Source organism: Solanum verrucosum, unplaced genomic scaffold (genome assembly GCF_900185275.1).
Source record: "Solanum verrucosum unplaced genomic scaffold, falcon-dt-bn FXZP01000603.1, whole genome shotgun sequence".
NCBI classification, from domain to species: domain Eukaryota; kingdom Viridiplantae; phylum Streptophyta; class Magnoliopsida; order Solanales; family Solanaceae; genus Solanum; species Solanum verrucosum.
The window spans coordinates 312,290-335,960 of record NW_026020644.1 but is presented as its reverse complement, the minus strand read 5'-3'; the positions used below and the strand labels follow the sequence as shown (position 1 = coordinate 335,960).

Here is a 23,671-nt window from a genome sequence, read left to right as displayed (position 1 = left end):
ATAAATTTGCGTATGATATCTTCAATTTTTAAAAAAAAATTGGAAAAATTAGATAAATAGTAATCTTAGCTTCTAAGAAATGTGACATCATTATTTACATATCCAACTTTTTTATATATATAAAAGAGTAAAAAAAGAAAAAATAAGTGATTTAAGAAAATTATATAAATAACATTAATGATGAGATGAAGATTAAGAAAAAACGTCAAATAAATTAGTATACGCACAAATTAATATAAGGAAGACAAAAGAATTTTTGAAAATATATTTGTGGAAGCTCTTTCTAACAATTGCATATATATATATATAATTTTTAAAATATGATTCCCTCCGTTTTGATTTTAAAAAGATAATAATCTTTAAATTTTAATATTTTTTGTATAGCATATTTAAGATCACAAAATTAAAAAATATTTTAATATATTTGATATATACCACAAAATTTAAATGTACATATAAATTTTAATTTTAATTGATTTCCACCAAATATTATAGTTGATATATAATTAGTAAGAGCTAAATGTAATTATAATTTATTTACTTTCATGTAAAGAGATGTATCATTTCTGAACATATCCACTGGCTCAAGAGAAGAGTGAGACTCTAATTAATGGGGAGAGCGATTTTAAAAATTTAAATTTACAGAAAGAATAAATTAATTTGGAATTTCTTATGCAAATTATGTGGGTTATTAATATTTTGTATTGGTTGAGAGAGAGATTTTTTAAGTTCCTAATTATTGTAATTTATAGTTATTAGTTTGTTGTGATTTATAGTACTTTTTGCTCATCATTTTTAAATAATATATGTTATTCATGTTCTAATTCACGTGAATAATTATAAATATTTTCAGTTGTTAATTTATTGTGAATTCTAGGACTTTTGACGCCATTTTCAAATAATATAAGATACTGCTTTTATTTTAATTAGCCAAGCAAATTTCCATATATGATTTAAAAATATTTTCAGTTGCTAATTATTGTAATTTATAGTATTTCTTATGTAATTTTTAATAATACATTTTATTGTATTTATTTAAATTCATGCGACAATGATAGAATTTTAAGAATCAATAAAAAAAATTTAGAAAATGTAATTTCTTTCTTCTATATTTTGTAGCTAAAATAAAATAAATGAATTATTAAATATCAAAATGTTAAATTTTCAAGGAAGAAATAAAGTGGGAAAAAATAAAAAAGAAATTGTGAGGAACAAATAAAAGAAGGAAATGAGAATTGTTAATGGGCAATTGGATAACAAAAATTAAAGAAAAATAGAAAAATGTGAAATAGGCAGAATGCCAAAGAAAAGGCTGCATACACGTGGGGTCCAAAGTGAAGGTACAATTTATGTTACTTTTGGTACAATTTCGTGTTGCTTTGTTTGTCCTTTTGGTACAACTTGAACTGCTTTTGGTATCACATTTTAAAGCTGTGTTAGTCCCAACCCAATAGTACAACTTGAACAGCTTTTGGTATCACTTCTTAAAGTTGTGTTGGTCCTTTCCAAGTCTCACTTCTAAATAAGAGTAATAATATATATATTATTTTATTTTAAAAAGAGAGGTACATATATTGATGGAAGACATAACCTACCCTATCTTCAAATTCAATTATCATACTCTTTATTTGGCAAAAAAAGGTAAAAAAAATTGTTGACATTGAATAGTATTAATTATTTAATATTCCAAAAAACAGCTTTAAAAAATAAGTAGGTGATCTGTCTAGAATCTCATTGCATTTGCCCTTCCCTTTTTAGCAATAATAAAACAATTAATGCACTTTAATAATTTCAAGCATGTCCTAATTTATTCTATGATACATTAAAGTAAATTAAAATATTTTAAGAGTCTTACCTGTTAATCTACACTTTATTATATTCTTCTTGTTAGCTTGTTCATGTGCTTCTCCAAACTTTTACATTTTCAACATTATATTATACACACTATTTTTTTATTATAAAACACATGAGCTATTTTCAACATTATATTATACACACTATTTTATTAAAGTATATAAGCTATGTTCAACCTTATATCAAACACCATTTTATTTGTAAGCTCGAGATATTTTAATCTCTAATCAAATTTTTCTTTATAAGTTGGATAATCTAATTTTTTATATATATATATTTGATGATCCAACATTTTATTATTCCTTAGTGAGATATTAACTTAAAATGAAGAAAAAATGTATTAAAAATCAAGGCACAAACAAATATAGTTAATTTTACCCTATCCCCCTTAAACGTTTGAATATGAAAAAAGCGGAATGACATTGAAGATCCTTTGTATTTGAATTTGTTTATTAGTCGGACTCTACTATTCATCACTTTTTGCAAAAAATAATAAACCTCTTTGATCTTAAATCAACAATCAAACATGAAAAATAGAAGATGAAATAACTAGTATATGTATAGGTTATGAGAGAATCTACACATAATTTTACGAAGAATAGGAGATGAAATAACCATTACGAATAACTTAGGCATAATACATAAATATGCCTTTTCAGTTGGCTTTAACTCACATTTATGCCCTCCAAGACTCCAACTTTGGGTGTGCACAAGTAAACACTTATACTGCATAAATGTGAACAAATAGACACACATATTCTACATGATATCCTATAAGACAATTTGCATCCTACGTGCATTATGCCACGGGGGACTCATGTGTATACTTGTTCAATTTTATACAGGTTTAAGTGTCTACTTATGAGTTGTGCATATCCCAAAAATAGAGAGGATAAATGTGAAATAATGTAAGGTTGTTCAAAACCAAATCGAAATTGATAATGTGAACCAACTTTTTTTATTGGTTTATCGATAATGAGTTATTCATTTAGCGGTTTCAATAATGATTTTTTTAATTATCGGGTTCTTAGTTCTTTACAATTTGAGATTTTTTCTAAACAGATTAACCGATAGTAAATTATATAACTATATTTATACCATTTTGCATATAAAATTCTTGACTTAAAGTTCAACTTCGTACTTTTATTTCTGGTTGTCTCAAATTCTCGGTTATTCTACAATGTAACGATGTTTGCTTTTGAGCAAGATGCAATCTGTCTACTCTCGCGCATGCTTCATTTGGTTTGTCATCTTGTTTCTAGTGATTCTCAGTGATTTTCTTGTGTCAAAGTTAAATCGATAATCAAACTGATAACGATTAATAAACATTAATGGTTCTATAATTGTTTAACATATCTACAAATCGATAATCGATAAGTCAAAATGATAAACTCAAAACTGAACCTAACAGACCAATATACAATTATGAAATAAGACCAAGTTAAAACGCACATTTACGTATTATTGGCACTAAGTACTTACTATGCCAAACGACCAAATTTACTCCAAGAACAAAAATGGGACCAAAAGGCAAAAAAGTGAAATGATGACAAGGCCAAATTGGAAAGAGCCCTTTCACAATACAAAGTGTCAAAGTGCCAACCGTAACAGAAGAAAAGAATAGTAACCTCCCATTTGAGAGAGAGAGAGAGAGAAGAGGGGAAAGAAGGGTCTGAAGAAATCACCGATTCTCTAGGAGAAGAAGAAGCCAATAGAAAAAAATGGGTACGCTTCAAACTTGGAGGAAAGCTTATGGAGCTCTCAAAGACCATACAACTGTTGGCCTTGCCCATGTTAATAGCGATTTCAAGGTCACCCCTTTTCCCCTAAATTTTCTCTTCTATATATTTGGGTATTTCAGATTATCTTTTCTGGGTTTTTTTCCGCACTTTATTTGGTGTAAAATTGAGCAATCAAGACTGAATCTTGGATCGTGGCAGTAAAGCCGGCAACTCTCGCACTTTATACTTGAAAATTATTTCGATTTTTTGATGTTTTGGTGGTGGATTTTGTTGATTAGGATGTGGATGTGGCGATCGTTAAAGCTACCAATCATGTTGAGTGCCCACCAAAAGACAGACATCTTAGAAGTGAGTGTTTCTTTACTCTTTTAACAGATCCAATACTATGGAGGGAAATCTGAGAAATTTTTGATTTGGGGTTCTCATATTTTCTGAATATTGTGTTTGGGGTACTTGCTTTTAGGGAAATCATGTGTGTTTTCTAACCTGGGTTTCTTTCTTTTTGGTGTAAAAGTTGTTTTTTAGAATTTGGTTAATCACTTAGTTGTTAGGGATTTTACTTGTAAATATTCATTTAGGTTTGTATTTTTTTTATTGTTATTGATTTGTGTTTGTGTTGTTACAGTAGAAATGTTGGTGGTAATATTGTGGTATTGGTTCTTGCAGAAATTTTGGTTTTTACATCAGCGATGCGACCTCGTGCTGATGTTGCGTACTGCATACATGCACTTGCGAGGCGATTGGCGAAGACACATAATTGGACGGTATGGAGTGTGATACAGTTCGTTTAATTGACAAAATCATGTACTTGAGTGCCTTTTCGCGGATTTAATTTATCTATGGGAGTGCATTTTTATTGATGTTTTGATATTAGTGAGACCATATTTTATGATTGTGGCTCCGATTATTTGGATTTTGGAGTGTAAAATGGAACTGTTTATGTTGTTCTTAGTACTATTGCAATATGTTCCACTCCCCACTCCCCCCCCCCCCCCCCCCTCCTGCACTATACACCTATGGCTATATAACTTGTTAGCTATAGGGAAAAGTACATCAATATGTTTCACCAGGGATTTGGGTGAATTAAAGTAGTCCAGAAAGATCTTCACTTGCAACTTTGAAGGCTCTAGTTTAGGTGGTGTCTTGGAATTTGTCAGCACAATCACCTCTTCTTTGCGGTTTACTATTTTGTGACGTACTTTACACTTAAGTTGCTTAACTAGTCCTTTCCCTTACTGATGTGTTTTACATATAAATATCTTTCCGCATTTTCTGAAATAGGTAGCGCTGAAGACGTTGATAGTAATCCACAGAACATTGAGGGAAGGTGATCCGACATTTAGAGAGGAACTCTTGAATTTCCAACAGAGAGGACACGTTCTCCAAATGTCCAATTTCAAGGATGATTCAAGTCCAATTGGTTGGTAAAATTACCATAAATGTTCTTTTGAGTTTCTATTTACCTTTAGATTCCATCAAGTTCAACCAGAATGATTCTATCTTTTCCGTTCCTCCAGCTTGGGACTGCTCTGCCTGGGTACGAACATATGCACTCTTTCTGGAAGAACGACTTGAATGCTTTAGGGTTCTGAAGTATGATATTGAAGGAGAGCGCCTTCCTAAACCTGCCCAAGGGCAAGAAAAGGTTAGCATAACACTGCTGAACTTTCTGCTTACTATTCTACATAGTTCAAAAAGTTGTCTTTTTTTCTGTGAAGAAAATTGAATAAATTTAGCCTACTAGAAGCAAAGTCATTTCATAAAATGTTCATTCCATGCTTTTCCTTCCCATGAACTGGATAAATCATGTGGTCCACACCATTGGAGACTTCAGTTTCTGAAACATTCTGGAGAAGGTGCTTTGGCTGTCTATCAGCTATTTTATACATCTCCCCTTCCCTTGTTTCTTGCACTAAGTTGAGGATCTGTTAACATGCCTAGTTGCAGATCCACAGTTTCTCTCAGATATATTGCATATTATTAATTACTATGTAAAGATGATTAATAGAACCACCTTAAATTTTCTTACTTACTGATACTTATGATGCTTTGGAATATTAACAAGAAAAAGAGTTATGATGCTTTGGAAAGTGGAACTTTTCTTCCTGTGTTACTGCTGTCTATGTTGTGTTGACATGACATACAAAAGCAGAGCCGGGATTTGAGTCTTATGGGCTGAAGATTCTAGTCCTTTTACTGGGTTCCAAATTAATAATTTGTACACATTTCATGGGATTTCTTAAGGCAAATACATGGTTTTTGGATCAAAGCTACTGGGTTAGATAAAACCATAGAAGTACAATAACCCATATTGAAGTTCCTACCATAAAAAAGAAAATATTAACAAAAAAAATTGTTATCTATAATAACAAAATTACCGTGATTATTGAGACTTCAGATGCTTTATTGGTGCCTTTGATACAAATTAATTTCAGAAAAGAAGATATTTCTATGGTATGTATGTTTTACAACTTAACAGTGGGTTTACGTCGTACTAACTCCAAAGGAAACCTCTCGCACTTCCAATAAAATCACGTGGAAATTGTCTATTTGGTACAACATTTAAAAGAGGACATTGAGAAGAGCCAGGACTTAATTTATTTTCCTGCAACCGTAGGAGTAATTGATTAGGTCTTTGGTCTTTGATACATTTAATATCTTCTATATATCATTACTTGAAATTTGAATTATCATGTGCATTGCAAATATCTTCATACTAGTTATATTTAAGAATCAATTAATAGCTCTTATGAGTGATTAACATTTGCTGGTGAGCAGCTGCCACAGTGTCATTTTCAGTGAATTTCTGTCACACTGACCTAAATGAACTGTCTGATTGCAATACAGACACTGCTTGTCTACCTGCTGCTAGAGACACTAAGTTTGGTGGATTTAATGAGTTTTAATCTGTTGCTCGTTTAGTCAGTATGAATGTAACTTCCAAGTGTCATTTACTTTTGACCAGGGATACAGCAGAACTAGGGAGTTGCCCAGTGATGAACTTTTGGAGCAGTTGCCTGCTTTGCAGCAATTGTTGTATCGTCTAATTGGATGTCGGGTAAAGTTTTGAAGATTGATAAACTCTCTTTTTATGTCTTTTGGATGACATTCCTAGTCAGATTGTAAGAGCTCTATATTTCATCTATTTGGGGTATAATATCTAAAAGTCTTTACTTATATTACAGCCTGAGGGAGCAGCACTTGGAAATTATGTGATACAATATGCCCTTGCTCTGGTATGTTTTTTTATTTTGGCATACCCTTTTATTTTTGGTTAAATATTCTGGCTACCTGTGTTAAATTGATTGATATTTTATACTTATCAAAAAAGTTCGTTGATACTCGTAAATTGAGTACCCAAGAGTTTGACCTAATAGTTGATGAAGTGGGTGAAAACCACGGAGACCATGATTCAAATCCCCTAACAGAGACAAAAAATGATAAGTGAATTTTTTTTCTATCTAAGTTTTTGGTGGGCAGTTACCTAGACTGCGTTGCCTAAGCTGACATCAAGTTGTAGACTTTACGGTTGAATAAATGGTGGTGTAAAGATTTACTCATTTTTCATTCCAGGTTCTCAAGGAGAGCTTCAAAATCTATTGTGCTATAAATGATGGAATAATTAATCTTATTGACAAGGTGCATTTGACTTTTAGCCTCTTCTATAACATGACCTCATCAAAATATTGCTCGTTGCTGTCATATCTGTTTGACATTATTTTTCTACTGATTTTAATTCAGTTTTTTGACATGCCAAGACATGAAGCTATTAAGGCCCTTGATATCTACAAACGAGCTGGCCAACAGGTGAACACACTGACAAACTTGATAAAATATTTTGTTTCTTCACTATTTTGGTAGAATATTTTTTTTCTCCATTTAAAAAAATATTTTGTACTCTATACTTTCGTTTCTTACTGCTTGTCTATCACCATGGGACATTTCTGTGGGTTTGTGGTGGTTATCTGTAAATTTTATCATCTTGTTTCAGGCCATGAACCTCTCTGACTTTTATGGGGTATGCAAAGGATTGGAACTTGCCAGGAACTTTCAGTTTCCTGTTTTGAGAGAGGTAATCATACTACCAAGCTTCTCTATTGATTGATTTGTCTTCAAATTTGATGGTCTGTCAGCTTGACACGCTATTCTGGTTTTCAGCCTCCTCAGTCCTTCCTTGTGACCATGGAAGAGTATATAAAAGAAGCACCCAGGATTGTCTCTGTGCCAATAGAAACTTTGGTACTACATTCTTTTATTTCATATGCATGCATATGTTCTCCAAACAAATTATATGCCAACTTTGTTTAGTGCTGATCTATGTTTTCCTTTCTATATCTTAATAAAGTGTATAAAGCTGGTTATAGTGTAGCAATATACATGTCTATTGTCTAATATCACTGTAGAATACTAACATTATTAACTATAACTAGGATTATCCGGAGAGGCTTATGCTTACGTATAAACAAGAGGATGAACCTTCAGCTTCTGAAGATGCTCAAGATTCAGCCAACGAAACCCCACCTCCTCTGCCTTTAGATGATACTGTTGTTTCAACCACCGAGGCTCCTTCCCCGCCAATGCCTCCACCCCCAAGCAGCTTGGAATCTGATGATTTACTGGTGACCTCAGCTAGTCTTATTGAGTTATTTATTGTTTATCTGGAATTTGATGGATACTGTTTTGGGATATCTCTTTTTGTTCCTATTGTTACTAGTATTTTTGTTGTTTCAGGGGCTAAATGCACCAACTGGTTATGCATCAGCAATTGAGGACAGCAATGCTTTGGCTTTAGCGATAGTTCCATCTGGTAAATTATCTAATTTCACCTACTAATATGTAGAACACTTCTTGAGAAAATTGGGTGTTGGTTTATTTTAAATGAACTATTATTACTTCTTGCAGGGACAACACCATTTGACTCGAATCCTGCTCAGCCAAAAGATTTTGATCCTACGGGATGGGAGCTTGCCCTGGTCACTACTCCCAGCAGCGACTTATCTGCAGCTCAGGAGAGACAATTGGTAAGCCCTTGAACTTCAATTCTTAAAGGTTGTGCTTTTTTTAACTGCAAGGGTACTGAATCTGGTCCTTGGTGTCAGACTGCCAGGTCTATGTAGTAGTGTACCTTCATGTTTAAACTCTCTTCATCCCATTTGTTGTGGTTGCTGTCAAATTTATCTTTTTCTCCGCAAATTCTTGATTGAAAAAAGGGAGATTGCAGAGTGCTAATCTCAACTGTATTTTACTTAATCGGATTTTGTAATGCAATGTTGATCATAATTGGAGAGAACTCTTTGAAACCATTTTTTATAAACTTCTCTAAGTGGCTTCTCTTTGCATGTTCATTTGCAAACGGAACTGAGGGAAACATGTAAAGCATTGAAGTTAATTAACCATAGGGGGGGGGGGGGGTTCTGATACTTAATAGTGATAACATTTCCTTATCTTCTTATCTGCTTTGTGAAATCAAGTAAATATCTTCTTTGACATTTGTTTTGGTATCTTTCTAACAGGCTGGTGGATTGGACTCCCTCACACTGAATAGTTTGTATGATGAAGGAGCATATAGAGCATCTCAACGACCAGTATATGGAGCACCAGCCCCTAATCCATTTGAAGTTGCTGATCCATTTGCCATGTCTACCACCATGCCTCCCCCTCCGTCAGTGCAAATGGCTGCGGTGCCTCAACATCAAATGAATCCTTTTGGACCATTCGAACCTGCCTATCCACAACCCCAAAATCCAATGATGAATCCCCACAATCCTTTTGGTGATGCAGGGTTCAGTGCATTTCCTGCCAATCATGTTGCTCATCCACAAACAACCAATCCTTTTGGGAGTACCGGCCTGATATAATAGAAGTTGTGCATCCACACGACATATCAAAGTCTTGGCAGTTAAGTGTATCGCCTGTCAATCATGTTGCTTTCCCACAAACAATCAATCCTTTCGCGGAGCACTGGGTTGCTATATTCAAAAGTTGCACATACATGAGTTGTAGCAGACTTGGCATAGTCGATTTTGTTAGTGAATCTGCGGTTGTGTAAATCATTCACGTGATATAGTTTTCGAAAGCAGTCTATATGTTTGCTTTTAAGATGTAAAGATGGTTATAATGGAGATTCAACTTTTTTTCAGTTGATTGAAATCACTCCCTCTATGTTATGGACTTAATAGACACCTTGCCCTCTTTGTGCATTTTTTTAGTATATATCAACCTATATTGTTCCATTGCTATCATAAGTACCCAATTAGCAATAACAAAGAAAGGGAAGATAGTATTTAGTAGAGAAGTTATATAGTACAATAATACATGTATCCTTTTAACTTGGTTTTAGTTTGCATTTATGAACTCCAACTTTGGGTGTGTACAAATAGACATAAACGCTCTATAGATGTGTTTGTCTACTTGTTCAATTTTATACAAGTTTAAGTGTTTGTTTGTGCACGTTCAAAGTTGAAGGATATAAATGTTAGTTAAAGTCAAGTTAAAGGACACGTCTAGGTTTTATGTGTACATTATTTGGTATCAATATGTGAAGATGAGAATGGTTCTTGTTCCACTCCCTACAATTGCTGAAAAAGCAAAAGAAATCTGCAAGTCAAGTTTTTGATTTCATCAAAGGAGACCAAAATGCTTTTTAAAAGGAGTGAGTATTTATTCCACATGAACTGTCACTTCCTATAAATTTCACACCACAACTATTAGTCGTTTCTTTTTCTTACCTAAACTATCACCATCTATGTATTAAAACATACCAAGTCGAATAGATAGGTACAAAAAGAGAATAACTGATAATTTATCTTATCAACTTTGAGGTATATTTTCATACACAGATGATGATAATTAAAATATAAAAAATGGAACATTTGATAGTTAGGATATGAAACTCAGAAAAACAACAACGGTTCAAATGTGTTTTGACCATTAATAACTCATATAAAAATGAACCACCCTTCCTTAAAAATTCTTTATATTTCATGTGGAGGTGGTCAAAAAAAATAAATTAAAACATGATAATCAAACATTAATTTGGATATATAGGTGAACCATCTTTACTTACTTATCCCTCTTTGAGCAATCAATAAATTTCAAGAATGTTGACCCCTCCACCTTACATAGAAAAGAAATTATACTAACCTTGGGGGGTCCCCTAGTTGAAGGTCTAAAACTTTCTCTAATGCAATAATGTTCACATTAATTTTTCACACATAATATTATTAAGATTTTATTTTAATCTATCTTTGCTTAATGTTTCAACTTTATAACCAAGAACCTGGATTGTGTTTTCCATAATTAATTGCAATAAGTATGTAGGGTCCCCAAGTATGACTATAATTATTCATGTATTAATTGCATTCATTAATCAAAATAAAATAATGGAATAATACATGATCTTTAAAAGTTGGGGAATCCGGTGGTCCGCCATAACTATGGACAAGCAAAGAAAGTAGCAGACGTTTTGTTCAGATTAGGTTCCAAGCTAACAATGACCGATCAACAATTTATCCTACTAGTACTCCTCCAGATGCTGAAATAGATCAACTTAAGACAGATCAAGATGAAGAACTATATAGTAAACTAGTATTACAGTTAGCTTGTTTTGATAATCTATCTGTAACCACTAGTACTAACAGTGATAATGTACCGTCTAATGTTTAACAATATACAAAAATATCCCTTTATCCAAAAAAATAATAATTGTTCTTCATGCTGACAATTTTGATTTGAGAATTATTTGGATTTTACTTTTGTAGTTAATAAATTCAATAAATCTATGTCTTGGCAACTTTTGAAGGAGATATCTTGATAGCTACGTGAAATAAGCAAAGTACCACCTGAGAGGTCAAGTAGGATGAATAAAATTCCTAGCGAAATTTTTAATATCGATCTCTTTATGAATTTTACATAATGTGAATCTGAATTAGTCAGATCAGTGAATTTCGTATACGAATATGAAAGAATGTGAAATATATTATCATTTGGGTCTTCTATTCAATGGACGGAGCGTAGAAACTAAAAAGTAATTAGACTGCTTTATTGTTTGCTAATTTTGAAATTGTCTACCAAATAATTAAAAGACTAATGGCTTGAAATTGAAGATTATTGAAAGTGGTGTGGGCCAAAACATAAATATGGTTGAATTAAATGGCCATTAGAGTATTAACAATTCTTCTATCAGAATCTTATATTGGTTATGTAACGATAAAGTTGTCCACATATATCCTATAGATCACGGGTTTGAGCCGCAAAAATAGGTATTAATGTTAGCCGAAATTGAATTTATTGGACCAAACTTTGAAAGTCTGATATTTAATATCTATTTTCATTTATCAATTACTGAATTACTCAAATCGAACTATGCAAATACCAAACACCCATTCCTTCGTAATAAAGGAGAAGAAGTACTTAGTAGAATGAGACGATCATAAATAAATTCGAGATTTAAATTTTTTGAAATTGTTTTTGGTCATTTCTTTAAAATTTGGATTTATACCTATCATTTTTTACAAATTTGACAATTTTTTATATATAAATCTATTTCAACATTGAAAGTACTTAATTCAAATAAATCTACAATTATAATTATATAGTATGATTTAAGTTCTCCCATACACAACATTATTTTGTACAAACAAAAAAAAAAGAATCTTTTTTAATGCTATGTTGAGAAGAATGAAACATCCCATATTCTTAAGTTAGCATAATTGATAGTGAGATAGCCATAAAATTCTAATTAACCTTCAAAATAAATCAATCATATAAAAGTAATAATCAAATCAAATAATATACTATGTGTATGTATATAAAAATAAATATCTTTTCTTTATTCATGGAATATAAACATCTAATACAGATAAATTTTATCGTTCATACTATTTAGTTTTATTCAAATTCCATTCATTGAATCAAGGACATTGAGGTAGGGCTTACCTACATTCATATATCAACAATATTGTTAGTCAAATTTAATGATCAAAATGTCAAAACAAAAAAATAGTATTAATGTTTGAATTAATAATCGCAAAAAAACGTCTTAGTAAACTACAATTAGCACATAGTATTTATTTGATTATTGAGCACCAAAGTACACAAATACCAGATTTGAAGTCATCTAACTCATCATATTAAAAAAATTGTAAATTTATTCGCTATAAAATAACTACACATGTGGTATTTGAAATTGGTATATAAAATCAAATTTGAAGCAAAATATTTGAAATTTTATATGATTGAAATTTAGACACATATAACTAAAGTATAATTTTTTTTTTCATGAACTTCAACTAATCTAACTTCAGATATTTTTATTAAACCTTAATTTCAAACACTCTGGATATTTATAATTCTTCCAAATTATATAGGCACACACAAACTTATAAAATAAATTCAAATTAAGCAGGTTAAGCTATTGGATATGGAATGTAAAATCATGTATTTAAATATGTGATTTGACATCATAATTTCAATCCTAAATTCTTAAAAAATATGATCTAGAATTCTAAATTGTGAATTCATTTTTTAAAAATGTACAATTTGATTCATTAATATATTTGTAAAAAAAAATCATGAAATTATGTGTATATGAAAATATAAGAAATTGTTCCTATCACGTGAAAAATATATATTAAAGAATAATTAGTTACTGCTATTATTGACAAGAGGATCTTCATGAAATTATGTGTATATGAAAATTTATAATCAGAAATATTTATTATAAAAGGAAACAATAAAATATGTTATATACAACGCGGCACTTTAGAATATTCTGATATCTGGTATAAATTACAATATGTTCATTTGGTAAAACTATCTAAGAAATACGAAATTTTTGATGAGTTTTCATTTTTATGAAAAAGAAAAATACAACATTACATATCTAAACAAAACTTTAGTATCGAATCAATCTACTTTCAAATCATAATTTCATATCATATATCTAAACGTAAATTTAAATAGCAATGTCCAAATAAAGCTTTAGTATGTAAAAAAAAAAAGTAAAAGAGCGCGGGAGTGTGACAGACAGATCTATGTGATGAAATCCAGCATCTGATGGGCCCCAAACCTAACTTTTGTTGGTGGTCCAAAATTGATGGGTGGGCCCATTTACATGTTTTTGGATCCAAAGCCTATACTTTCTCAAAGAAAATACAATTTATTTTTTAGAAAAAAAATAAACAAAAAAAAGAAGAGTAAACAAACAACTCATAACAATACTTTTGACTTTTCTTAAATTTTTTTTTTGAAAAAACAAGAATATTATTGATAAAATAATATGAGTACAATTTTGTTCTTCTCTCTCTTAAGATTTATTCGTGATTCAAGGGTCATAGCGTATTTCTCGAATTAGAATAATGTAGATCTTCTTGAGATTTATTTGATGTCTATGAATATTTCATGAATTTGTGGAATATTTGAGATTTTTTTGATAAAGACAGTATTTGATGTCATCGCAATCTCTTTGTGAATATCCAAGAGTTATGAATATTCGAGATTTAATTGAGAAAGACAATATTTGCTATTTTCATGACCTCTTTGCGAATACTTAAAATTTATGAGATATTCGAGAATAATAATTTTTGCCTTATCTTTAGTTATTGAAATATATTTGAAAAAAAAAAATTATGGGAGGGAAGTTTGAAGTAACACTATAATTATCTTGTGTGATTTATAAGTCACGAATTTAAATTGTGAGATCAATCAATATGTTTGTGATAGATTATTTCTATCACATCCATACGATAATTTCTTTGTACTCGAATTTAATGCATTTGAGCCAAAGATCTATTGAAAACCGTCTTTCTTAATAAAATTTATATACAATCTACTCTTTTCAGACCCATAAAAGAAATTTCACATGTTATTATTATTTGTTGTTTATACTTTATACAACAATTTCTTAAATTTCTAGTACATGAATATGAAATGTTTCTTTTCAAGAGTAAAGTTCTTTCTTCTTTTTTAAAGAAATGAAGACCAAAACTAATAAGATGAAGATGTAATAATTACTAGTATAAGCTAATTAAATTAAATAAATGAATTGGTACGAAAAGAAGAATCCAGCAAATGTTAGCTGTTGAATGTATACAATTATTTATTAAACTTAAAGATGCTTTTCTTTGATCGATTTATTTATTTTTGTTTGTTTTTTCCATCATATCTTTATAGGAATATAATTCTTTTCTATAGACTCTAGCGGCTAAACAAGATTTTCTTCATTAAAAAAATTCAACATATAAAAATTTTATATGAAAAATCAAGAAATTCAAACTTATTATTATTATATGTTGAATTTTTTTCCTACTAAGAAAGTTGATTGAATCACGAGGGAGTTATTGCCTGATTATGATTTCGGTCAAATTTAATAATTTTTATTTATCAGATTTTAGAATACAATTATAATCAGTTATAGCTGTTATTCTTAAATTTAGAATTTATAAAATTTAAATTTTGACTCCGCTTTTAGATTGAACCCCTAGATTTACCTTTGACAGTAGTGGTGAAGCCAAAATTCAATATAATATATATATATATATATATAATTAACCTTATTCTAATTGGTTTGATACCTCATTAGGATTGGTAGAGTAAGACCTGGCCCTCTCTTGCTTGTACTTATTCATATTGAGAATTTTTATGTTTATTATTAATAAAAAGCCACTAGACCGGGGTCTAGTGGTATAAATTTGCTTAAGAAAAAATAAAAATTGGATTGTTATTACTTATTGCTTCATAATGTATTGTATTATTTTAATAAATACATTATTTGGATATTATATCGTTCAAAGCAAAATTATTAAAACAAAATTTAAAAAATATATTAAGATAACGTCGTGATCACACCAAATCAATCATTACATAAAATTAGACTTCTCATCAATATCTAGCTGGACATAAAATACCGAAAATCAAATTATTGAATTGAGTCAAAAATTTTGGTAATTGGGTATTCGGTATGATATTCGGGAGTAAAATTTTAGAATTATGGTCAGTGCCGGCTCTATGCTTTGGGAAATAAGGCTTTTGCCTTTTGGGGGCCCCAAAATCAAGAATAAATTATGTGTTAAAATTTTTATAGAAAAAATTGATTATTTATGATAAAAAGTAATTTTTTAAAAAATATATTATTTTACCCACTTTAACATCTTCTGTACTTTGTTAAAAATAAGAATTAATAGTGAAAAGTGTTGAGCAAAGTGAATTACAAATTCTTTTTTGTTTCGTTTTAAATTTTAGTTTCAAGCATTACTACAATCATATTAAAATGGGGTATACCAAGTCATCAACTTCTTGCGTCAAATTCTATGGTTCTAAATCTTATCTCTATTTAATATTTATCAACTTATTACTTGTATAATTATGTTAACAATTCATATAATAATTGTCTCACTAAAAGGACGTTTTTCAATGTTGAATTGATAAAATCTTACCTAAAACTAATAACTAAAAAAACAATATTAAAATACTAATAATTTTCATCTAAATAGTGTAAGAAAAATAAATTTTGAATAAATATGTATATGAAGTTTGATTATATTTTAGGCCCCGAATTGAAATTTCGCTTTAGGCCACTAATCATGTTGAGCCGCCCTTGATTATGGTATTCGGGTTTGAGTTTCTTATGAGACATTAGTACCATTTGGTATTTTTCGAATACGAAATTATTTACTTGATGAATATCATGTATCAACATATCTATTACTCATTAGTACAAATCCAAAGAAGAAAGTTAAAGAATAGACATAAATAACCTAAATACATGTCTTTTAATTGTATCAATTAGTTTTTCTTGATGTCTTCTTACTTATTATATCGTGCCTCCACATAAAAAAATGATTGAAAAAAGAGTATTAACTTTATAATATAATCAGCTACAACTTCAATACGGTATTATTAAATACCACACCAAACCAAATTCAAAATTTTGTTATTTGATATCTACTTTTAACTACCAATTATAAAATTATTGAATCCAAAATTTGATAATCCCTAACTGAATATCGAACGCCCAACCCTATCAATGCCTAATAAATTTAAACGATACGACATACTAAAATTTAAATAATCATCAACACAAACATGATATTTATCAATATACTACATGTAACAACCATTAAACAAGTTGTAATACCCTGGCTCCCTTACTTTGACAGATTCAGGTCTCCTTTAGCTTCCTTTTCTTACTATTCAATCCAAAATAAAAAAATCTTTTTCTTCATTTGTCTACTTTAAACTATTTTCCCTCTTTTCCCTACCTTCACTCAACATTATCTTCCCATTGATTCTTCAATTAGCTCTCACTTTGTGTATATTAAGTTTGTGTAATTTTTTTGTATTTTTCATTTTGGATCATCAAAAAGAATGGCTGCTAACAAATTTGCAACCATGTTACACAAAAATACCAACAAGATCACAATGATCCTTATCTATGCAATCTTGGAATGGACTCTTATAAGTTTACTTCTCCTTAACTCTTTTTTTTCTTATATGATCATTAAATTTGCTGAATATTTTGGCCTAAAGCCACCATGTCCATTGTGTTCAAGAATTGATCATTTGTTTGAACATGAAAAGACTAAAGCTTTTTGCAAAGATCTTCTTTGTGAAGCTCATGCTATAGAGATATCTAAACTGGGGTTCTGTTTAAATCATCAGAAATTGGTTGAATCACAAGATATGTGTGAGGATTGCTTGTCATCACGCCACGATGAAGATCGTGGCGTTATGGAGGATTCAAGATTTGAATTGTTGAATAGTTGTTGTTCTTCTTGTTGTGATGTGAAGTTGGAGAGGAAATTTTCAAATGAAAGTTGTGATTTGATTAAGCCTTGTTTTGATGATTTGGGAGATACCCAAAAAGGGAATTTGGTTATTGAGTCAACTAATGATGATTTGGTTAAAGAAAGATCAGATTTTTATGAAGAAAAAACTGATCTTGATGATTTGGTTCTTGAAAAAGTAATGAAAGATCAAGGTGTTCAAGTTTGTGTAATTGAGGATTCATCTTTTGAGTTTTCTTCTCAGCATTTGGAGTTTTTTGTTGAGTGTAGTGGTCATAAGTTGGTTCCTGTTGAATTGATTGATTCAACAACTGAGGAAGATCATTGTAAAAACCATGAAACCGACGAAAATTGCGAAAAGAATGATCAAGGAGAAGATGAATTGGTTGTTGAGATTAACAAGATTGAAGAGGAAGATAAGTTTGCAGTTCTTGATTCCATGGAGATGGAAGAAGATGAAAATGGTTTTAGTTTTTGTGTTGAAGAATGTCATTCAGTAAAGGAGTTTGATGAACAATTTGATGTTAATACTCAATTTCACCAAGAATCTGCTAGAGATAATGTTCAAATTGAGGCTGAAAGTGTAAGGGAAGAAAATGATTCAGATGTTACACCAGGTACATATTCATAATACTCTAGTAGTTTCTTGTCCTTCGATTTCTGTTACTATCTGTTGATTCACTGTAATTCTTGTTCTGTTACTATCTGTTGTTTCTTGTACTTCCGTTATTCTTTCTCGACTGTTTTTTCTTGAGTGGAGGGTCTAGTGGAAATGGCCTCTCTAACTTTGAGGTAGGAGTAAGGTCTGCGTACACTTTGTGGGATTACACTGACTGAGTATGTTGTTATTGTTGTTGATTGTTTTTGCTTTACTTTTGTAGTTTCAGAAGAGGTTTCCCAACTGTTACTATCTGTTTATTCATTGTGCCTCGATTGTCCTATTCTTTTGTTTTAGTTTCTGTTCTGTTTCTATCTGATGTTTCTGGACTGTTTTTTTTTCTTGAGTGGAGAGTATACTAGAAATAGCCTCTCTACCTCTGAGGTAGGGGTAAAGTCTGCGTACACTCTGTGGGATTACACCGAGTATGTTGTTGTTGATTATTTTTGCTTTACTTTTGTTATTTCAGAAGAGGTTTCCGAAATACTACAAATTGATGAAATTGAGGCAGAAGTGTCAATTGGAAATGAAATTCCTGATATGGATTTATCAGATGAAATTCCATGTGAAGTATCTCTTAATTGTTGTACACATGAAGAACATTTCACAAGTTCTGCTCATTTCCATGATATTGATCATCATGGTAAGGTTAAAGCAAATCTTTTCTTTAGCGCGACGAAAGAAAAGCTTTAAGAGTGTTTCCTATGGTTGTGCTGTTATGTATTCATTTATTTATTTTGTTGTATCATGTTAGGTCTTAAAGAAGATCAAGACAAATTAGTAGAATTGAAATTGTTATCGCTCGAGTTTGATGATGATCATGTGATGAACAATGAATCATCGATATCTTCAAAATTGGATGAGATTGAAGAGGAAAAAGTTCCAGAGACGCCAACTTCTATCGATAGCTTCTATCAGTTGCATAAGAAGCTACTACTCCTTGAGAAGAAAGATTTCGGAACTGAGTCTTTGGATGGGAGTGTGGTTAGTGAGTTAGAAGGTGGAGATGCAGTTTCATCAATCGAACATCTGAAATCAGCGTTAAAAGCTGAGAGAAAGGCTCTACACGCGTTGTATACAGAGTTAGAAGAAGAGAGGAGTGCTTCTGCTGTGGCTGCTAATCAAACAATGGCTATGATAAATAAGCTTCAAGAAGAAAAATCAGCAATGCAGATGGAAGCATTGCAATATCAGAGAATGATGGAAGAACAATCAGAGTATGATCAAGAAGCGTTGCAGCTCTTGAATGAGCTTATGGTAAAGAGGGAGAAGGAAAAGCAAGAGCTAGAGAAAGAATTGGAAGTATATAGGAAAAGGTTATCGGAATATGAAGCAAGAGAAAAGGCGATGAGGATGTTGAAGAGAAGCAAAGATGGAAGTGTTGCAAGAAGCGGATTGTTTTCATCAGCCTCTTGTAGCAACGGTGAGGACAGTGAGGAGTTGTCTATTGATTTGAATCAAGAACCAAAAGAGGATGTCAACTTTTATTGTCATCAAGAATGTGATGATCATGATCATAAAGTTCAAGTTGATGCTTTTCTAGAATTGGAAGAATCGTTTGTTGATTTCGAGGAAGAGAGGATGTCCATTCTTGAACAGCTAAAGATGTTGGAAGAAAAGCTTATATCTATGGATGATGAAGATGCAAAAGAGTTCGAGGATGTTAGACCAATGGACGATTCATATAGAGAGAATGGAGATCATACAGAGGAAAATACTCGTTTAGATGGAGAGATAAATGAACATGCCAATGGTTTTTTGAGTGAAATGAATGGGAAACTAATTATCAATGCAAAAGGAAAGGGACTTCTTCCACTTTTCGATGCAATGAGTGATGAAAACGGAGATGTTATGATAAATGGACATGAAAATGGCTTCCATTCCAATGGCGTTGATGAGGAAAACAAGAAGTTAGATGTAGAAGAGGAGTTGGATCTTCTACATGAAAGGCTACAAGCTCTCGAGGCAGATAGGGAGTTCCTAAAGAACTGCATTAGCTCATTGAAGAAAGGTGATAAAGGGATGGATCTTCTTCATGAAATCTTACAACATCTTCGTGATCTAAAGAACGTTGATCTTCGTGTAAGGAGCTCAAGTAATGGTCTCATATTATAGTCAAGTGCTAACTCACTTGTCGCGCCAAAGAAGATAAATTGGTAACTTTTGCTCTCTTTATCTCAACAATGTCTTATGTTCTTGTAAGTCCATCACATTGTCTAACTTCTTTCATCTTCTTTTTCTCAATTCAGACCATGATCATAATGGAAACTCAACGATGCAACGATGAAACTCTGCTTGGAAAATCCCTTGACAGAGAGATCAGGCCTTGGAAATGGTCTGGTCTAAGTTTTTGTTCTCAAGCTTCAATGATCATTTGTCAAAGTTGAACCAATTTTTTTTGTATGAGTTGGTGTCAATTCTCCAACTTTTGAGGGCAAAAGAGGGGGAATGATGAATGTGTGTGTAGTCCAATTAGGGTGAAGCCATTCTATCTTTAAAAAAAAAAAAAGTTCGTGGTGTTCGAGTCAGCTTACGTGCGTCTTTATTACAATCAGGTACCTGCTATCTATCACCAGCACTGATCTAGCTTTTGTATGTTGTGAAAAGGACAAAGCACTAGCTTTGCAAAGCTGGAGAGGGTCCAACAAAGATTCCAATGCCAAGAAATTTGTCTTTGTTTATTGTAGACAAATTAGGAGTAGCAACAATTTTCTTGTCCTTTTATTTCCTCCCATTATCATTTTAAAAGGGTTTTAAGGCATAAAGGGGAAAGTAACTTCTTTTTTGCCTAATCTCTCATTTCTTTTTCATCATTTTATCATATGAGATTTGTTAAGTATTTTTTTTTTTGTTTTAGAAGGCAAAGTTGTCTAGTTGTACACTACATTTGTCTTTGTAAGAGTACATAATGAGTGAGTATTTTAATTTTGTTTTGTTTCTTTCTTTCATTTATTTGACAGCCAACTTTCATTATTTTCTTTATTGTAAAAATGATTTAAAAAATATGGATATGCACAACTATACAATTGAATAGCAGTTAAGAGAGAAGGAAAACCAAATATTTCTTTTCAACATATTGTTTTGGTTTAAGCAAAAACAGAACTTTGGTAGGTTGAGTGAGAATAACTTATTCAACATTTAAAATTTCTCTTTTAAAACCATTGGAAAGGACAATGCAAGAAAAACCATACAAAGACTATAAAGACAAAAATGATATATCTAATATTATGAATGATTGGTTCTAGATGAACCATTTTATTTTCGTAGGCCGTTCTCATGAGTCAGAGATTTGGTGCAAAGTGTGTAAATTTTCTTTTCAATTTAGTTGTGTTAAGGGCGTGAAAAATTAAATATACATTTATAATACCTAACATTTAACCTGTGTACATCACATAATTTTCTCTCCACCTAAGATGGCTCCGCCCATGACCTTTCTTGATTGGTTCAAGACTTGAGAGATACAACCTTTGTTACTAAAAGAATTGATGTATAATTAGAGAAACAAAAAAGGGCTATAACAGCTAAGAAGGTGGATTTAAAACATGATCACAAAGGTAAAGTTTGTGTATATGCATATGCAAGCTAAGTACCTAATCATTATTAACATATTTTAATGATAGTTTAAGACACACTAAAGGTGAAGGTTAATGAGACATAATGATCATGACTAGTGTCATGCTGGTTTTCAGCTCACCTTCCTCTATATATATCTTTATTAAAAATTACTTTATATTATATCATAAAGAGAAAGTTGGTGTAAAATATATATCTTATTGTGGTCTAGTCCCTTAGTTAGGCAGATTGGGAGGACCATATGAATAATATTACTTAATTAGTATATTAGAAAAAAGGGAAAAGGACATTCTCCGAAGTAAATAGTATGCGTCATATTTTGGGACATTGGTGTTCCTGTCGTCTAAAAACTAGAGCATATATGTCCTTCACTCTAACGGAAGACTAAATAGGAACACGTGAAGCAATCTTATCCGTATCCGATATTTAATAAATGTCGGGTCGGTGGATAAGATTATGACACGTGTATGTCTATTAGTATAAAGGGTATATATGCTCTAGTTTTTGGACGGCATGGGCACCAATGTCCCAACATTTACGATAGTTTGGGAATATATTTGTCCTTTTTCCCTAAAAAAAAATTACAAAATAAAGCATCATGAGTTTTGAGAAAATTAGAAAAGATTGTAATTTTTTTGTATTAAAAAATGAGAAAAGTAGTTATATAGAGGATTTGAATGAGATCAATCTAGAATATTTAGTGGAAGAGTCTAACGATATCTCTCATAAAAAATAAAAAATGACCCTTATTTTGCGATATGTCAACAAATAAGATAGAAATATTATTAAACCATTTCTTAGAAGTTTTTTGTTATTATTAGTTAGTAACTTTTAGAGCTTACCAATTATTTTAATGAAGTAACTATTGAAGTTTTTTTTTTAAAAAAAAAAAACTTGTAAGGCATAACTGATATATGACTTTTTAATTATTGTATAGTTTGTTATATAAAGAATGGAGTATTTGAAAGTGTATCTGATGGTGGTGAGACATTGATTGATAATTTTCAAAATATTATAAGTCATTAAGTGCAATTGTAATGAATCTATTATTAATATTCATATACAGTATTGTGTTAAGTGGTTCATTATTATTTTTAAGTATATATTAAATATTGATATACTCGTTTTTTGTTTTGTTATAGTTATACGTTAGTTTGAACTCGTTGTCTTATCTTAAAATTCAGAATTCATAACTTTTAAATCGTTACACCAACTCTAATTTCATATGTATATTTGTTTCAAACTTTGAGAAACTTGTTTTAAGTTCCATTTTTATTCAATCAAGTACAAAGAGAAAATACATGCAAATTTCATTATAATGACAATGTTTGTATGAAAATGTCATGAATGTTATGATGAGTTATTGTTATATATGTATACTGACATTTAATATTAAGATCTCATTCAGCTATTATAAACAAAAATATGCACATAATTAGTTTAATAATTTTGTGTATGAAGAAAAAAGAATTCCTTCAATTTCGATTAAAGATTCTGGGCATCTAAGCCTTTAGTACTCTAGCTTCTTCTTTTTTAAAAAAAAAATAGATCTTACATGACACAAATTTAAATTAATCGATTAATATATTCATATTCCATATGATTAATCCCCCAAAAAAAATAAAAATATCATAAGATGAAGCTTCCTTTTAACTAAGGTGAAATTCCACTCTAGTGTGAAAACATATAAAAATTCCACCTTTATGAAAACAAGAAGAAACAAACTTCTTATAATATTATAGTACCTAGGTAGTTGCCCTCAAGATGGGGATAATTGACCATAATTTGATTGTTGGGAACATTATTAATTTATTATGTCCCACATTTGGCTCATTTCCTATAAGGCCACACATAATTTTTCCACACATTGAGATACGGATGTACTATATCGATCGTCTCAAAATATTTATCGTATTTTTTATTTATATATCTGTTAAAAAAATATCAGTTAGTAGAGATATTTAATTATTCCATCCTTGTTTATATTTTTAAAGATCATACTTCTTTTATTGAATATTTATTTTATTTATGTGTAATAATTGAGATGTTTATACTCTGCA

General features: G+C 30.8%; 2 protein-coding genes across 3 annotated transcripts in view; both read left to right on the top strand.

Annotated features, from left to right (window-relative positions):
• The window catches only part of LOC125812075 (putative clathrin assembly protein At2g01600), a 272,019-nt gene extending 262,243 nt beyond the window's left edge, over positions 1–9,776 (top strand). For both annotated transcript variants that reach the window (XM_049491565.1, XM_049491564.1), the window contains exons 2-16: positions 3,575–3,665; positions 3,875–3,944; positions 4,263–4,360; positions 4,878–5,016; positions 5,114–5,241; positions 6,562–6,654; positions 6,782–6,832; positions 7,170–7,235; positions 7,338–7,403; positions 7,588–7,668; positions 7,755–7,835; positions 8,027–8,215; positions 8,328–8,403; positions 8,499–8,617; positions 9,110–9,776. In XM_049491565.1, coding sequence (XP_049347522.1) covers positions 3,576–3,665; positions 3,875–3,944; positions 4,263–4,360; positions 4,878–5,016; positions 5,114–5,241; positions 6,562–6,654; positions 6,782–6,832; positions 7,170–7,235; positions 7,338–7,403; positions 7,588–7,668; positions 7,755–7,835; positions 8,027–8,215; positions 8,328–8,403; positions 8,499–8,617; positions 9,110–9,454 — 1,692 coding nt within the window. In that variant the 5' untranslated portion in view covers position 3,575 and the 3' untranslated portion in view covers positions 9,455–9,776. The remainder of the gene's footprint in view (positions 1–3,574; positions 3,666–3,874; positions 3,945–4,262; positions 4,361–4,877; positions 5,017–5,113; positions 5,242–6,561; positions 6,655–6,781; positions 6,833–7,169; positions 7,236–7,337; positions 7,404–7,587; positions 7,669–7,754; positions 7,836–8,026; positions 8,216–8,327; positions 8,404–8,498; positions 8,618–9,109) is intronic.
• Positions 9,777–16,721: 6,945 nt separating this feature from the next.
• Positions 16,722–20,984, top strand: LOC125812074 (myosin-binding protein 2). Its single transcript, XM_049491563.1, has 4 exons — positions 16,722–17,997; positions 18,508–18,681; positions 18,793–20,194; positions 20,288–20,984. Exons 1-3 carry the CDS (start codon positions 16,962–16,964, stop codon positions 20,151–20,153), a joined length of 2,571 nt encoding a protein of 856 aa, XP_049347520.1. The 5' UTR covers positions 16,722–16,961; the 3' UTR covers positions 20,154–20,194; positions 20,288–20,984.
• Positions 20,985–23,671: the final 2,687 nt, after the last annotated feature.

What these genes read in the sequence shown, in the direction of transcription:
- LOC125812074 (XM_049491563.1), top strand. Translation starts at nt 16,962, where the DNA reads ATGGCTGCTAACAAATTTGCAACCATGTTACACAAAAATACCAACAAG. An exon ending in TGATTCAGATGTTACACCAG is followed by an intron (nt 17,998 to 18,507) that starts GTACATATTCAT and finishes TTGTTATTTCAG; the next exon opens with AAGAGGTTTCCGAAATACTA. An exon ending in CCATGATATTGATCATCATG is followed by an intron (nt 18,682 to 18,792) that starts GTAAGGTTAAAG and finishes GTATCATGTTAG; the next exon opens with GTCTTAAAGAAGATCAAGAC.